The following is a 16,822-nucleotide window of genomic DNA, read 5'->3' on the forward strand; positions in this document are numbered from 1 at the left end:
CTCATTGTTTTTAGAGTCCTCCTGCGTTACTGCTCAGTCAACGCTCAGTCAGCGTAAATATCAATGCATCTACTGTGTTCCCTCATTCACAAACAGCAGGGCCGTCTTTCATCCTTTACTAACTTTAGAACTCCTAACTTAGTGAGTAGATCCGACCTATCACGTGCATAGCTCATGCATGTGGATAGCTGATCAAAAGTAGTAGATCATACCTAACTTTGCACATATTTTACAGTTCATGCGATTGGTATTAAAATGATTTCTCACAATACACACACACTCGACCTACTTGGTAATATACGTTTTCAGCACATACTGTTAAGCACATCTATGTCTCATCTATCTTTGAGGGCAGGTAATGGGGATTAGATAGTGCTCTTACATTACACATATCATATAGGTCAATTGAGTAGGATGCAGGGCACTCTCAGGTTAGCAGTTTCTATGCATTCATGGAGTTTGCATATGAGTTCTCAGGTTACACAGGTCCTATGGGTTTATGGAGTAAATAGCAGAGGTTTCACAGGTTATCTAGGTCCTGTGGGTTCATTGAGAACCTAGGAGAGGGCTCAAGTAACATAGGTCGATTGGATTCATGGAGTACTCAGAAGATCTCCTCCAGGTTACACTGGTCTAATTAGCTCATGGAGCACAGAGAAGATCTATCTCAGGTTACTCGGGTCTTATTGGTTCATGCAGTACACATTAGAGCTCTTTGTTTATGCATATCTACTGGGTTAATGGTATTCAGATTGTAAGGTTGAAAATAGTGCACCCCATTGCCTCTTGGTTTATACAAATAATGATATTGGGGGTGGCACCTGAGGATGGATTTTTGTCCAGAGTGGAGGAAAATGGGCAAGAAAGGAGTGAATAAAAACGTATGCATCTGATGCAGTGTGGTCTCCAATGTGGCTTGACTCCAGATTAACCCTATGGATCACAAAATGTGTACAAGGTGCATCCTGCTGTGATATTTTCTTGTATATAAAGCACACTGCGTTAATGTGCTACATGGCTTTCAGGGAGCTGTGCCCACCTTTCCAAATAACATCAGGACAAAGCAGAAGCATTTCTTCATCTGTCTATGCATTGTGGAGACTGGAGGAGAGGAATCATTGACTGCCTTTCCAAAAAGGCTGACAATCAAGTCACTTCAAAGCTCTAGAGAGATTTGCCTAGGTTAGGGGTGTATCTTAGTTTTGATTATTTTTCTTACAACCCCAATTTAAAGGAAAAAAACAATATTTCTCTTCACACCTAACTAACTGTAATTAAAGCTTCCATTAAAGTGGCTGGTGATATGGAGATGCAAGTCTCACCACAAACCCTCTTCCTTTCCTCTGATCCTATTTGAATGAAATGATCCTTTGTATATGATCTTATTAATAGGGCGAGTGTTACTTTCCAAATTTGCACTGGTAATTCCAGTGTTCTGTTGTCATACGGCGCATACTATATCAGTTAGACTGTGCGTTTGGACAACATAAGTGTCAAAACTGTGCGAGACTGAGTCCATGCACACCTACAGGATATGTTGGCCTTAGACATGGCTAGTTCACAATGCATCATCTGGATCTCTAACCTTACAAGGTATTAAATGGTATGTGCAACCTCAGAACATGACAACTCTGACTCCCCAAACCGTGGAAACAGATCAGTGCCTTTTGTTAGTAACTCTTGCATGCCCAAAGGGAGAGACAAGACATACTTGGAGTGGCATTTCAAATGTTTATTAAAGCAATAAGATTCTTGTGTAGAATACGTGCACTGCAATAATAGAAAGAAACAGGACAGCGTAATCAGCATTATGAGAATGATGAAGAGAAAAAATTCAACCATTCTGCTGTCACATTGATTATATGCATTCATATATGCTCATATCTATACTTCTACCTAGCGCTTCCTAATCTGGTGGGTTTAGGTGGCGCAAATCTGCCAGAATATTCTTGGGTGACCTAATTCCCCAGTTACCTGTGGGTATGTTTCATCTGGGAGCCCATTCTTGTGCAGAGTAGGCCATTGTCCTTCTAGGAAGTTGAACAGGATTCAGCTGGGCTGGAATTCCAGCATGGGGCAACATCAATATTGACAGCGAAATGCTCCTCTGTCTAAACAAAGGTCAGTTCTATAATAAACGGCATCTACGTTACCATTGTGGAGCTCTAGTCGGTCCATCATTATTGATTCTGCCCTTGCAGAGCTGTCACCGAGAAGACAACAACAAACATCAACATTTTGCACAGTGAACTTAAGCGTAGTACAGAATGTACAAGGCCCTGATAGTATGCCTACGAAGAAGTGTAAATGTGAGCAAATCCATTTCAGAGATATTATCCCATATGAAACTGCATGCAAATATGTGTCAAGAGTCCGTGTATAAGAAAGATACCATCTTTAAACGTGAACATGTGAAATGGTGGTATTCCCTGTCTGAGGCCTATGTAACCACACAACACTGTAACTTGATGCTGATAAAAGCACAATGCGTAGCCACACCTTCAAAAAATGAAATGTCAATCAACAACCTCTCACAGTAGGCATTTAAATCAGTGAAGTGTTATGGATCAAACTTTACAATTATTTTGTATTACTCAACAACAATTTGCAATAGTAGCAGAGTCTCCATATGCTATCTGCTGTGACACAGATTTTATACAGTAAGGCTTAGGCCAGGCTATCTATCACCTTTGGACTGATCTTGTAGGCTACAATCTGAGTGAAGACTTCCTCTTATGCCCAGGCGTACAGTTGTGTTCTGTCTGGGCCTTTGTCAACCCTATTTGGACCGTTAATTTCACCTAGTATCGTGAAGGTGAATTTTCATCCTAATATTCCCCATTTTCTTTCTCCACGCGGGTGCAGATAAGAGAAGTAGGTATGGAGAGAAATCAGTGTTGCTTAAGGACAGTGTTGCTTAACCGCATCGCTGCGGCGGCGTTTCCCGCTGTGCGCGGCGATTTTAAAAACCCCGCGGTTCATGACGAGCTCAGCTCGTCATGAGCGCACGGCAGGTAACGCTCATGACGAGCTGAGCTCGTCATCAGCCTGGAAGGGGTTAAGGACACAGTTGCATGCCAACACTGTTGCTGTGCAGGTTGGAGACAGAAGGTTGCATCTCATCTTTTTTCATTGTTAAAATGGCATAAAATAGCACACATTTGTTTGAAAACACTCTCTGTAGTGTAAAAACACTACCAAACTAAGATACAGGATACAGGAGTGGAATTAGGTGTAGTTTGCACACGTGGGCAGGTTACAAAGGGAAACTGTGCTCTCTTGGGGCATTCTTCTAGAATCTAGAAGAATTCGCCCTGCTCTGGCACCATCTAGAATCTAGATGGTGCCAGAGCAGGGCGAATCAGTCGATTAACATGGGTAAGGAACAAATGGCAAGAGTTGAAGGGATATGTTTAGCCGTTTGTGGGAAGCATAGATTTAGGAAATTCCGAAAGATCAGCATGCTTGAGGAAGAGAGGGCCCATAAGAGTATTAGAATGAGCCATTTGGGTTCATGTAACAGTGGATTTTCAGACACAGTTGCCCCAGACCTCTTATCAACATCCGGACCGGTTCTAGGAAGGTTTTTTGCTTCTGTTCGTGTCCCTCTTTCTGCCTCAGATATTGCTGGGTTTCGTCCATCTGGTTTCACTTTCTTCCCTCTGTGGTCGAAGAGAAAAGTCTGTAGGGTTAATTATCACTTCTGCTCTTTCAGGAATGCACCAACATTTTTTCCAGTGGAGGTGGGGAGGAGCTTGCTCGGCATGCGGAAGTCCCCTTCCTAGGTGAGTGGCGTTTACATTTCTGTTATGTTTACCAGTGGGGTGTGTGAGATTACTTGATACAAGGATACTTGGTTTGAGTTAGTGTCATTCCTGAGTTTACAGTACCACAAGTAATTCAGGCACTGGAGTGAGGAAACCACTCCCTTTGTCATGAAGCTCACAGTGATTTAAACCAGATAGACACACGGTGGAAGACATCTTACACTGCTAACAGTGACCCACATTGTATTGACTTTAAATTTGAGTATTTGAGTGGGTGACAGCCTTATTGAACCAGAGGTCAAACAAATCAACAATGTCATGCCGTAGCTTTACAGAAAGGACAGGAAACCTATAAGGTCATCTCAGTATCAGGTGGAGAAACTCTGGTCCTTCGACCATTTTCCAAAAACAATGAGCCAGATTGTGAGTTTGATGGATGGTTTACTCCGTCACAAACGTGACAGATATCTCGTTCGCCGTATTACAAGCTCCATAGAATATAATGAAATTGTAATACGGCGGATGGGATATCCATCACGTTTGTGACGGGGTAACCCTATCCGCCAAACCAGTAATCAGGCTCTATGTTTCAGCTGACCAGTTGTTTGAAAGTTTGATTTAATGTGCGCCTGAAGCTTTGTGGGTGATGAGCGTAATGTCTGACTGGGTATGTCGTTATACTGGATGATTGTGGTACTAGGTTCTTTATCTGGGTCCAGGACAGGGCTTGCCGTCTAGCTACACATCATCACAAGGTTTGTACTTAACAATTTATTATTAATCCATTATTCTAACATTGCATGAGATCACAGAGAAAATGTATCTTCCCAGAAGCTAGTCCTGTTCACTGAATGCATTCACACAGGTGTATGAACTGCATTTTTTAATCTCTACCTCACGTGCTTTAATTTTATTATTTCACACAAGGCATCTGTTAGGTGTATGTACCCATATGCCTGTACTGTATTCATTCACTCTCGGATCATGCACAATTCACTCTACTGCAATGCACACTTTCATTTTTCCCTCATACTTTCAACACATTTGCTTCATCCTATTCAGCACTGAAACTTTACAGTACAACACACATCGGACTTTTGACACAGCATGCATATTCTACAAACATGAATTCCATCATACTTGCTCAATGACCCTCTGCTGTTTTGAATCACCTCCACTTACTGCACAAAGCATTTAGACTATGTCAACTCTTTACATAACCTTGCGTTCTACACCTAATTCCATGCAAGCACCTTATCTGTGTTTCATAAAGCTGGACCCTTGTTCACACACGGTACACTTGTGAATGTGCATCAGCTCAGACTTCTTGATCACTCATAGTGCACCACAGATGTTTATTCACCCACAACACTCACTTTCAGGGTGCTTTAACCCTGGCAACGCAAGCTTTCACTGCATCCTCCAGAAACTGTGCTGTCATACACTATTTCATGTAGTTTATAACCTCACAATCTGTGCAGGGGAGGCCTGCACCCTGTACCCCGTTTCACTCCTGGCACTCCTGCTGCACACTGGGCTTCCAAGTAGCACCCTGCTGTCCCCACTTTGCAACCTGTACCTGTGCAACATTTGCACCCTCTAGTTCCTCACCACACCCTGCCTTCCTCCTCCTTTCACAATTTATTGCTCCTCTTTTCATACTACACTCGTCTTTTTTTCACCTTGTGCTTCACCCCCATGCCTCTCCTTACATCATGTGGACCCTACTTGCACTATGCACATCCCTTCTTGGTACCCTGCTCTCCTCCACAAATGGTGTCCCCCTTGCTACCAGTGCTTCCTCTTGCACACTGGCTACCTCCACTCATAAAGTGGTTTCATCAAAAGACAATCGCCAAACTTCACTGACATGGGTAGAGCATGGGTAGCAGCAGTGTATGCTTCCATACAAAATGCAGCAGTCACAGGACATGTACAGTAGAGGTACAAAATGTACACTCCCGTTGAAATATTCTATGCGTCAGAAATAAGTATGCAACTCCTACCCATGTGATGCCTCTTCTTTTTAGTGCTCAAGTTTGCAAACAACTTCTCAGTATAAGAAAACCAAAGCGATTGCCAATGCTTGTTGACAAATGTGATTATTTGTATCAATATTAAGCCCTTCCTTGATGGCAGGACTTGATTTATCCTTTCTACTGTTCTTAGAACAGGAAATCAAATTGAGACACACAACATACGTGTTTCAAATTCTTCTGCCGTCCATTTAAATATCCAGAAGTACATCCTCCACACCTTGCATCAATGGGTTGACTTCCCCCCTTGTAATTGCTCAATATATCCACATCATTCAGTATTCGACTTACAGTTTTCTTAAGTCTGGCTAGAAACAGAATCAGTGGTGTTCTCCAGTATTATATCTTTTATAGATTCACATTCTTGAATCTTCACCGTCGTCATGTTGGGAGTCCCATAGTAACAGTAAAATAGCAGTATTATAACTCAACATTCAAATGTCCATAGGAATTCACTAGCATTTAGCAACCTACTACCAATGTTTTAAAACATCCAAACTCCAAAAAATCAGAGCGCAAACCATAGAGTCTCCTTCCCTGCAGGGCCACCATACCTCAGATGTCTTACTGCACATTGTGTGTTTGGGAGTCTCCCTGAGCTCTGCTCAGTCACAGTGTTTCTACTGTTGCCCTTTTGAACTTTCAGCTAGCAGTTCATTTCTTCACTTCAATCTTCTTCTGTGGTACAGTCCAAAAGTTTGAGTACCTATTTTTCCTTCATTATGTCAGAGTCTAAAAAAGGGTTGTTTAGGCCCTGTACGACTTGTGGAAAATCCAGACTATATTATGAGGACCCACATAAGGAGTGTCTTTATTGCCTGTATCCAGACCACAAGCCCAGAGAATGCAAGTACTGTTGTACTTTCTGTACAAAAACTCACAAAGCCTTGAGGGTAGGCTGCTTCGCTGGTTGCAAAGGAAGGAAGCGGCAAAAGGCTCTGACTGTGAGGTTGAGGAGAAGCCCCATACCACCTCCAGAAAAAGAAAGGAAGAAAGGTCCAGGTCTCAGAGTAAAGAGAGGGTTGAGAAAAAGGGCTAAAAAAGACCAACCCAGTCCTTCTTCTCACCAGAGGTCTGGTTCTGCTCCACCGTCAATGCCTCATACTCCTTCTAAGTGTTGATGCTCCCCAGGGACAGGGGGTGGGGGGACGATTAGTCTGCTCCAACCTTCTTGAATACTCCTGGTCACTACATCTCCACTATACCTTGGAATAGGGGTAAGGGAGAGCGAGAAGCCCTTAAACGAGGGCTCACCACATTCCCCTCTCCAAATACTCAGTTGGCTAGCAACACGGATATCAGACCGGCCCTTGAAGCCCACTTGTTTTCCAGCTGGAGCACCTTGCGCAACTTTTTTGTGGGTGCCTCCATTAAGACATTCAACAATGCAAAACGGAATACCAGGTCCCCAAAACGTCTCGGCTTCATTATTGTCAGATGTCCTGCTGGGCGCTTCATCCTTCGAACGCCCGGGGGCAACAAGACAATATACCACCTTAAAGACACTAGTCATGGCCTATGATGGAACAAACGGTTTGATTTCATGCACCTATATTGTTCTTCTAGCACTATGGGAAGGCACGGTTGCACACATACCAATCGTAATGGCAAGCTGACACTTCTGTGGACATCACCCAGAAGCAATAGAAAACACGACAGGATATTCCCAAGATATACTGGAGCATGGACTTTTAACACATGTGGTGGACATGCTCTCTTACTACCACTTATTGGGAAGAAATCCTTGCCATATTAAAGGCACACGCAGTATCCTCCTCCCTGATTCTTACACCACAGTTTTTCTGGAACTGGAGGCAATGACACACGCTGATTGGTGCCTTTAAAACTAAATGCTGGGTGCTGCCAAGCATCTCATAGCACTTCACTGGAAGCAACCATCTGCCCCTCCTATTGCCCATTGGTTGACATGCCTCTAGCTTGTAATGGCCATGGAGCTTTTATCCCATAGGATAGTGTTCACAGATAGTAAATTTGCCCATATCTGGTAACCCTTGATAGATTACTTCACCCGCTTGGAATACTCATGCTTCACACCACCCAGGCTTAGAGCACTCCAGCTCTTTGAAAGAGACGTACCCATGATGGAACAACAAGATCTCAATTGCGCTGGCTCTCTTTTCCCATACACTGGCTGCATCTCTCTCATCTCTTCCCCCCTAGTACATCCATTCTCCTATAAGGCTCCTTGATAAATTGTCACTCATGAACAATATTCCTCCAACCTAACGTTCAACTGTTTAGTTATGTTGTTTTCGGTCTACTCAATTGCAAGGGCAAAGGAAACACGCCTGCCTTGATCATCCATTGTATATTCAGTACATGCACAGCTTCTACCGCCATATACTTCTTAGGCACAGTTGTACTTCATATTGTGCTGTTTTATGTATGAAAATAAAATGGGTGCTTTTTTAAGCTGTCAATGCCTTGTATTGAAAGTTATTTTGATCTGTGAAATTCCTCAATAAAAAGATTTTTAATATTAAAAAAACACGGAGGTGCTATTATCACTCTGACATGTAGATCATATATAATTAGCACTTCTGTATTACTTGACCCCATTTTTCTCACTCTTCTCTTCTCAATAATACAGTTAAAAGGGGTTACCAATACTATTATGAAATGACCCAGCACCAATACACTTAAAATTCCCAACAACAAAAGAAACACTGGCACTCACAATATTTCAGATTATATTGATGACACAATTCTGTCCAACCTAGCAAAAAGAAACAGGAGAGGTCCTCTCGACAGGGGAAACATTTAGGGAAGTACATTTATCAAGACATTCATTTTTTTATTTGATAAATTTCGAAGTAACAAAATTAATACAAGAAGTTGCAACGACTCGGTCACTTCAGTCTGGATAATACAGTCAAACATCTCCACAATGATGGAGATAGTGATGGAGATAATGATCCAGTCCTTGTTGCAAAGAACATGAAACAGCCAACACGCGTTTCGTCACCTCCGTCACTTTCTCAAGGCTTAAAGATATACAAATTATTTGAAGAAGTTAAACGGCAGACGTAATGGGAGTAAATCTGTAATATCAGCATACAGAGTCTGTACTTGTACCTAGGCCATTTTCCATCTCCGGTGCTGTAGCTAAAATATTTGATCGTGTCCTGAAAGACTCCTATTTAAAATTTGTATGTCAATACATTCTTTGTAGAAAGTATGGATGACGCTTTAACACGGCATCTAGGGTGCTATGATAACTCCCTTTTTGCTTTGCCGTTCTCTCCTAAAAGCAGTCTCCTCCTGTCTATACACTATAAATTCCAACCTCAAATGCATTTTCACCACAATAATGTTACGGAAATAGGTCATAAATAGTATTCTATAGATACACATCCTGTTCTAGGTGGCATTTCATGTGTGACATAATTCCATATAATCATGTGGGGAAATGTAATGAGGAGACACAATGATATAAAATACATATAGTGCCATTGTAAAATTGAAATGAAATAATTGTAACATTAAAATGGAATGATTGTGGAGGTGCTTAACATGAAATGTGTTTTATGAATGGCAGTTTGAAAATGAAAATTGTAAAAAGTTCATAGCCACAATTCAGTGTTTCAATTACGGAGGCATAATGGAACCGATATGATTGGAAAATGGATGCTAATGAATCCCACTTTAATGAGAATGTTAGCGTTCTAGTGATCATATGGGATGATGAAAGTGAAGATCGACATGAATCCCAATATGTAGATCAAAAACAGCCACCATGAATGTAAAACCGGCTAGGAGGAAGGTGTTCTGCCGTAACGCGCTAGCCATGATTTTTTACCCTATGTACCCTTGTACGTTTTCTTGTTTTCACAAGGTACTCAATACATTTTAAACTTTTTGTACCATCTAGTGGTATTTTGACCTTTGCTGCCTGCGTCGGTAAAAGAAACGTGTGTTTCCAATGTTAATTCCCATAGATTCTTTAGCCTGCAGCCCAAACCTCTGGACTTACACCTAATTTGGCAGAAAGGTAGCTTTTGGTCTGCAGGTTAAGCCTTCAGTTATTTGATGTAAATCCATTCTGTAGTTTGTACGAAAATAAGGGAAATCCAAATTTGTATATTCATGATTGCGAAGCCTTCATGAATAATTACAAGCTTGTGTAGAGATCTGCAGAGCTCTGCTTGGCTGCCAACACTTTAATAAGGAAGTGTTGGCAGCCATCTTGGTACTCTACTTCAGCCGAGTCCCGTACAAAAACGCTGAAAAAAGAAAAAGGGGCAGGGTACCCCGACCCTCTAGGTCTAGGGCTTGGGCCCCAGAGGGACATCGCTAGGCCAAAAAAGCAATTTTGTATTTCTTGACAAAATTTGCAAATATGGCAGTGATCTGGGAATAAAACAAGCGCTTGCTTTTAATATTGCCCTTGGGTGGGCCAGGTCTCGGAGGCATGTTTGTTTAATTATGCCCCGGGGGGAGGGGCGTGGCCAAGATGGCGGAGTGAGCGGACGCTTCTCTCCGGAGCTTCTCCGATCCATCCGGGCCCAAGCCTGAATTCTAGCGTTCTCCCCCTGCCATAGCTCAGTAAGGGCAGCGGGAGCCCACGCCACAGCCCGGGGACGACCGCCCTGATAACTAATCGAGGCCGCGGCTGCGGCCTACACGGGTGAGGCCCTTCCCGATAGACACCGGGGCGCCCGGTGGGCCCGCCGGAGCAGCACCGTACACCTCGCCCGACATATCGGCCCCGATCCGGGTCCCCCGCGGAGGCAGTGACGGAGGGGGGCCCCGATTCGCCTGGAGGGGCCCGAGGGAGCAGCCGACGCCGAGATCCTTTGCCGCCATTTTGTCTAGACGCACCCGGGCCTGGAGGAGCTTTGGGCGCCGCGACCCGGCCTGCTGAACTAACGCTCCACGAGGACTAGAGGCCGAAGCCCCGACTTACCCTGGGACATCTTGGGGGGTCTCGCTGGAGGCCCGGGCTGTCACAGAGGGGACAGTGCTTTGGTGGTGAGGTGGCCACCCCGCTGCAAGAGACAGACGAGGTGCGGGTAGACGGGCTCCGGCGGGGCTGGCGTCCTCGGCCATAACGCGGCCTCCCCGCCGGTGCGCCTTCTTCCGCGGCCCGCTACTTGCTACTACCGACACGTGCGAGTCACTGGACGCACGGTCACTGCCAGGCGGCGCCGATCGACTAGGGAACGAACGGAGACCTGAGGGCGGGAGGCTCACGTGGCCTAGCCACGAAGCCACGCGGCCACCGCACTCATCGGACATCGAAGCAGCGCGACCGCGGTCGGCCCCGAGCAGTGGGAACCTCCTTCGAAATGGCCGCCCAGAGAGGAGGGAAGAAGGGCGAGCGGACACTGCCTGAGATGCTGAACAAATCCCAAGCGAAAACGGACAGGGGGCACTCATCGCCGGGCCAGTCGAAGGCCCAGCAGGACGCAGGCGCGGGCGAACCACCCATAACCCGCTCCTTTCTGGAATCCCTCTTCAACTCACTTAGGGAGGACTTCCTTACCCTGAAGCAAGAGGTGGCGGGCGAGGTCAGGGAAGTGCGGAGAGAAGTGGACAGCCTCGGAGAGAGAGTGACCGCCATGGAGGGCGCAGACACCGCCAGAGATGAGGAGATAGTGCAGCTGCAACAGGAGGTGATCCGTCTGAAGGACCAGCAGCTGGACCTCCAGGCCCACGCCGAGGACCTTGAAAACAGGTCCCGCCGGAACAACATTCGGGTCCGAGGCGTTCCATCCAAAGAAGAAGGTACTGATGTGGCAGGTTACCTACAGGACTTGTTCCGCGACATCCTGGGCGAGCCGGCGGATTGACAGGGCCCACAGTGTGGGACTTGCGAGGCGGACATCAGCCCGCCGCCGGACATCCTGGCCTTTCTTCCGGACTACCCACTCAAGGAACGTATCCTCAGCGAAGCCAGGAAGAAGCAGCCCTTGCAGTTCCGAGGTCATCCAGTGGCCCTCGATCAAGACCTGTCTGCTATAACGCTCCAAAAATGTAAGTCCTTCAAGATTGCGACAGACTTTCTGAGAGAACATGAAACACCATATGCCTGGGGTCACCCCTTCCGCATCATCTTCAGGTGGAATGGAACTTTGCACCAACTCCGCTCCCTCCAGGACACCTGCGGGGTGTTGGGGATCACAGCAACCGAGGAGGACACGTCCACCCCAAGGCGGCGGCACTTCACTAGGGATGGCTGGCAACGAGTTTCGAGCCGTCGATCATCTGGGTCCAGTGCGCGCCCAGATCCACAGTCTATCAGAGCGGATATGGCTAACGCGGTGCGAGAAGTGGCCCGAGACACTGCACCGACTGCCTGAGGCTTTCTCAGGGGGAGAACACTTCAGCATTGGTCATATAGCAGGTATTGGGCTCCGGGGAGGAGGGGCGAGGGAGAGGGGCCTGGTGGCCGGACGTCCACGCAGGTAACTACAATGATGTGCTTTGGGGCTAACACGGGGAGGTTCTTTCATGGTTTCTTGTTGGTGTTAGGGAGGGACCCGGGTGGGGCTGGGAGAGTTGATGGGGGGAGTTGGCGGGGGGAAGGGGGGGGCAGGGGAGGGTGGGGAGAAGGGATGGGGGGTCCTCCTTGTCCGCGGGCCCTACACAGGGCCGTTTCTCTTGGTTCGCCTCTGAGGCCCGCACGCGCAATATAGCTTCTCCACTTGCAGACTTGACATGACACGCCTGTTGACTATCCTCACCCTCAATGTGAGAGGACTCAATAATCCAATCAAACGCAGAGCGATTCTTTCACTCCTGGAGCGCTCCGGGGCGGACATCTGCCTCCTGCAGGAGACACACCTACTCCCCAAAGACCACCACAGACTTAAATCACGCTCCTTCCCATGGCAATTCTTTTCCTCTCCGAATAAGAAAGCAGCTGGGGTAGCAATACTAGTGGCCAAATCATTTGAGGGACGGGTCCTGCATAAGGAAGCTGAGATCAAGGGCAGGTTGCTGGCACATCGCTTTCTCATTGCAGGGCAGACACTACTAATAGGCTCCATCTATGCACCCAATGACGGTCAAGAGGCATTCTTACATGGGGCTTTATAGGCGGTCACAGCCAACACGCACTCACACTTACTCCTAGGGGGGGACCTCAATTTGGTGTTTCATAACACCGGAGATCGGTCCGGTCAGCGCTCGGGCCAAGTGGGAGCGCTCTCGAAAATAGGCCAGACCCGTCTTGCAGATCTGGGCCTAATTGACTTGTGGCGGCAGGTGCACCCACGAACCACGGCATACACGTATTACTCGGCGGCCCACAAAACGTACGCACGCCTCGATTATCTTTTATGCTCCTCCCAGTTGGCGTCCTGCACCCGGGACGTCAAGATTCACCCGGCCTCCCTGTCGGACCATTCCCCGGTGGTGGCGTCCTTCATGATGCCATCCACCCCGAGACCCCAGCGGCACTGGCGATTGCGCGATAGCTTATTACACAGCCCAGCCGTGCTAGAACGCATCAGGACTGCCCTGAGCCAATTCCTCGCTCACAATGCGAATGGCGACACCACCAGGGCCACCCAATGGGCAGCACTCAAGGCTGTCCTCCGGGGCGAGTTTATCTCCCTAGCCGCGGCAAACAATAAGGAACGTGCACAAAAGAGGGCCGAGCTCACCCAACGCGTGGCGGAGTTGGAACAAATGCACCAGCATACGGGTGCGGCCCGAGCTTGGCGCCAATTGTGCGCGGAAAGGAATATGCTTGCGGCTTTAGATCAGGATGTGGCTGAATATGCCGCTCTCCGGCTGCGACACGCGTACTATACCGGGGGAGACCGCTGTGGGAAGCTCCTGGCTAGCAGGCTGCGGGAACAGCAACAGAGGCGGCTCATTCGGACCATCCAAGCTGGGGGTGGCGATCCGATAGTGGAGGATGGAGCGATTGCCGCTGCCTACGGGAACTTCTATGCTGACCTCTATGAGGCAGACCGCCTAAACCTGCAATCCAGCCGGGACTACCTCCAGGGCGCAACCCTACCTTCCTTAAATGAGGCACAGGCGGAGTTCCTCGATCGTCCCATAGGGCTAGAGGAAGTGATTTCGGCAATCTCCCGCCTCAAACTGGGTAAATCACCGGGACCGGATGGCTACTCGGCGGCCTTTTACAAGACGTTTTGCCCCTAAGTGGCCCCTTTACTACGTGATCTTTTTAACACCTTTGACCAGCCAGGGGCGGTGCCCCCGGATCTCCTAGAGGCCGCGATATCGGTGAAACCCAAACCTGGCCGCGACCCCACCCGGTGTGGATCGTACCGACCAATATCCCTGTTGAATATAGACCTCAAATTATACACAGGGATCATAGCGAGCAGGCTCGCCCCTTACATGCAGCAACTAGTGGACCCCGACCAAGCAGGATTTATTCCGCAGCGGCAAACTAGCGATAACACCAGACGAGTCCTCCATTTGATAGAGGCAGGGTCTCGAACGAGGCCGGGCTGCATGCTCCTTACCATCGATGCCGAGAAGGCATTCGACCGAGTGCACTGGCCGTACCTAGACCTGGCACTCCAGAAGTTTGGCATGGGGGAGACTCTCCGCAACCGGATTTTTAATTGTTATCGTCGGGCGGCCGCGACGGTCAGAGTCAATGGCCACACATCTCCACGCTTTCCGATTGGCCGGGGGACCAGACAGGGCTGTCCACTGTCCCCCCTGCTGTTCGCTCTCTATATGGAGCCATTAGCACAACGTATACCACAACACCACCTCATTGAGGGTATCCTGTTCGGCGGGGACACGCATAAGGTCAGTCTGTACGCAGACGATATTCTGCTTTCCCTGATGTCACCGATGCAGTCCCTCCGGGCGCTCTTCGTGGAGCTCCACACCTTTGCCTTGGCCTCAGGCTTCAAGGTCAATGTAGAGAAGTCAGAGGCCCTGAACATCTCTTTACCACCTGACGTGTTGGCGGAGGTCATGGCCGAGTACGACCTACAGTGGCCCGCCTCCCCAATTTCCTATCTCGGGGTTCTATTGGCACCGACGATACGGGCTACGGCAGATGCCAATTACACGAGGCTCAGCACACGCCTTAACGGTGAGATCCGACGGTGGAAACACCTCACGCTTTCCTGGCTGGGCCGCGTTGCGGCTATTAAAATGACTTTGCGGCCACAGATTCTTTACGTTTTTCAAACTCTCCCCATACGCCCGCCAGCAGGGTGGCTCCACAAGACGCAGTCTAACCTAGCGCGATATATCTGGAATGGCCGGCGGCCGCGTTTTAAGCATTTAATTGCTACACTTCCCCCTGCTCATGGTGGCGTGGGAATACCTGACCTCACCCTATACTTCCAAGCCGCCCAGCTGCGCACACTGGTAGAATGGCATCAACTAGAATCCAGCAAACACTGGGTCTTCCAAGACCAGGCGGTAGCAGGCCGGCCACTGCAGGATGTCCCATTTTTACTGCGTCGCCATAGACCGCCCAATCTCTACGCGTCACAAATCACGAGTACGGTCCTGGGCGCGTGGGACACAGTGGCGGTACGGCGGGGCTTCACTTCATTCCCCTCCCCGATGACGCCGATCTTTAGCAACCCGGACTTCTCCCCGGGCCTTGACCCCCAGGCGTTTGCGGTTTGGAGGACGACGCCCTGCAGAGCTGTGGGTCATATGTTTGACCCTAACTGTATTCTTCCCTTTCCGAAGGTGAAGGAGGATTACGGCATCCCGGATCCAACCGCCTGCCGTACCTACAGGTCCGTCACTGGGTTCTTCATCTGTCCATTCAATCCGGCGCACAGCGACACCTCACGTCATACGAAAAATGGCTGTTGACACGTACCTCCGATAAAAAGCTGCTCTCAGACTTATATCAGCACTTACTACTCACTAACATTCACTCCTACAATGCAGGGAGGGCCAGGTGGGAGAAAGACCTCGGGAGGACACTTACTCGCAAGGAATGGGAGGGCATATATCACAGAGCCCGCCACTCAGCCTATCACATGGGCCATACTGAAACGCTGACTAAAGTGGCCACGTATTGGTATCACACACCGGAACGCCTACACCGCTGGGACCCCCGGGTCACTGATCGCTGCTGGAGGGGATGCGGGGGGCTTGGTACCCTAGAACACCTGCTCTGGAGCTGCGAACGTCTGCAACCTTACTGGATCACAATCCTCGACTTAATAGATTTGCACCTAGACACCCAGCTTCCCAGATTCCCTGCCTATGTGCTGCTCGGCCTCCCTAATGCCTTGATGTACCCCCTGAAGTCCTTGAGGGGGAGACTCATAGCGATCGCACTGGGAGCAGCGATACAGAACATTGTGGCACACTGGAGGGACGTTCAACCTCCTCAGCAACTTGGGTGGTTACACAGGCTCTGGACGATACTAGGGATGGAGAAGCTATCGCTGGCAAAGGCTGGGAGGGGGGATGATTTAGCAGAACTTTGGCGACCGTTCCTGACCCTACTCACCGGGGAGTTCAGGGAGCTGAGCTGCCCCCGATACCTGCGGCTGCTGCATTTGGCGGATACCCTGCTCACAGACCCTAAAACACAATCTCGTAGGCCGAGAGCTCGGCGGCGCGCAACCTCCCAGGAACCGCTTTCATTGGCGTTAGTCTCTTGCAACTCTTTACCCGTTGGACAAGGAGGGGGGTGGGAAGGGTGGGGTTCGGGGAGGGATTGGTTGGGATTGTTATTGTTCTGCTTCACAGCATATTACATTCGAAGGCAGCTCCCGAACCCTAACTACGCGGCTGGCCCAGTTGGGTTGTAGGCGACTTGCTGTGTATTACACCAAATGAACTGGGCGCATCGTTGGCCTCCTTACTTGCTTGTATTATCAGGGGTGGCCCGTGCCTTTGCCAGCATGAGCCATTGTTCCTGTTGTGATGTTTTCTTGCAATAAAAAGATTTAATACTAATTATGCCCCGGGGACCACCACCTCCTTGGGGCTTATATTTAATAATGCATGGGGGGGCTTGGATCCCTGCAGCCCACAGTGACCATCACCTCCCTGGAGCATCAAATAAAAATTATAATG

At 48.4% G+C, this 16,822-nt stretch overlaps 1 protein-coding gene across 4 annotated transcripts in view; it reads left to right on the plus strand.

Annotated features, from left to right (window-relative positions):
- The window catches only part of NUBP2 (NUBP iron-sulfur cluster assembly factor 2, cytosolic), a 314,384-nt gene that overhangs the window by 283,389 nt on the left and 14,173 nt on the right, over positions 1–16,822 (plus strand). For all 4 annotated transcript variants that reach the window (XM_078662981.1, XM_078662982.1, XM_078662980.1 and 1 more), the window contains one exon: positions 3,716–3,785. In XM_078662981.1, coding sequence (XP_078519107.1) covers positions 3,716–3,785 — 70 coding nt within the window. The remainder of the gene's footprint in view (positions 1–3,715; positions 3,786–16,822) is intronic.

The sequence above is a fragment of the Lissotriton helveticus genome, chromosome 10 (assembly GCF_964261635.1).
Source record: "Lissotriton helveticus chromosome 10, aLisHel1.1, whole genome shotgun sequence".
NCBI classification, from domain to species: domain Eukaryota; kingdom Metazoa; phylum Chordata; class Amphibia; order Caudata; family Salamandridae; genus Lissotriton; species Lissotriton helveticus.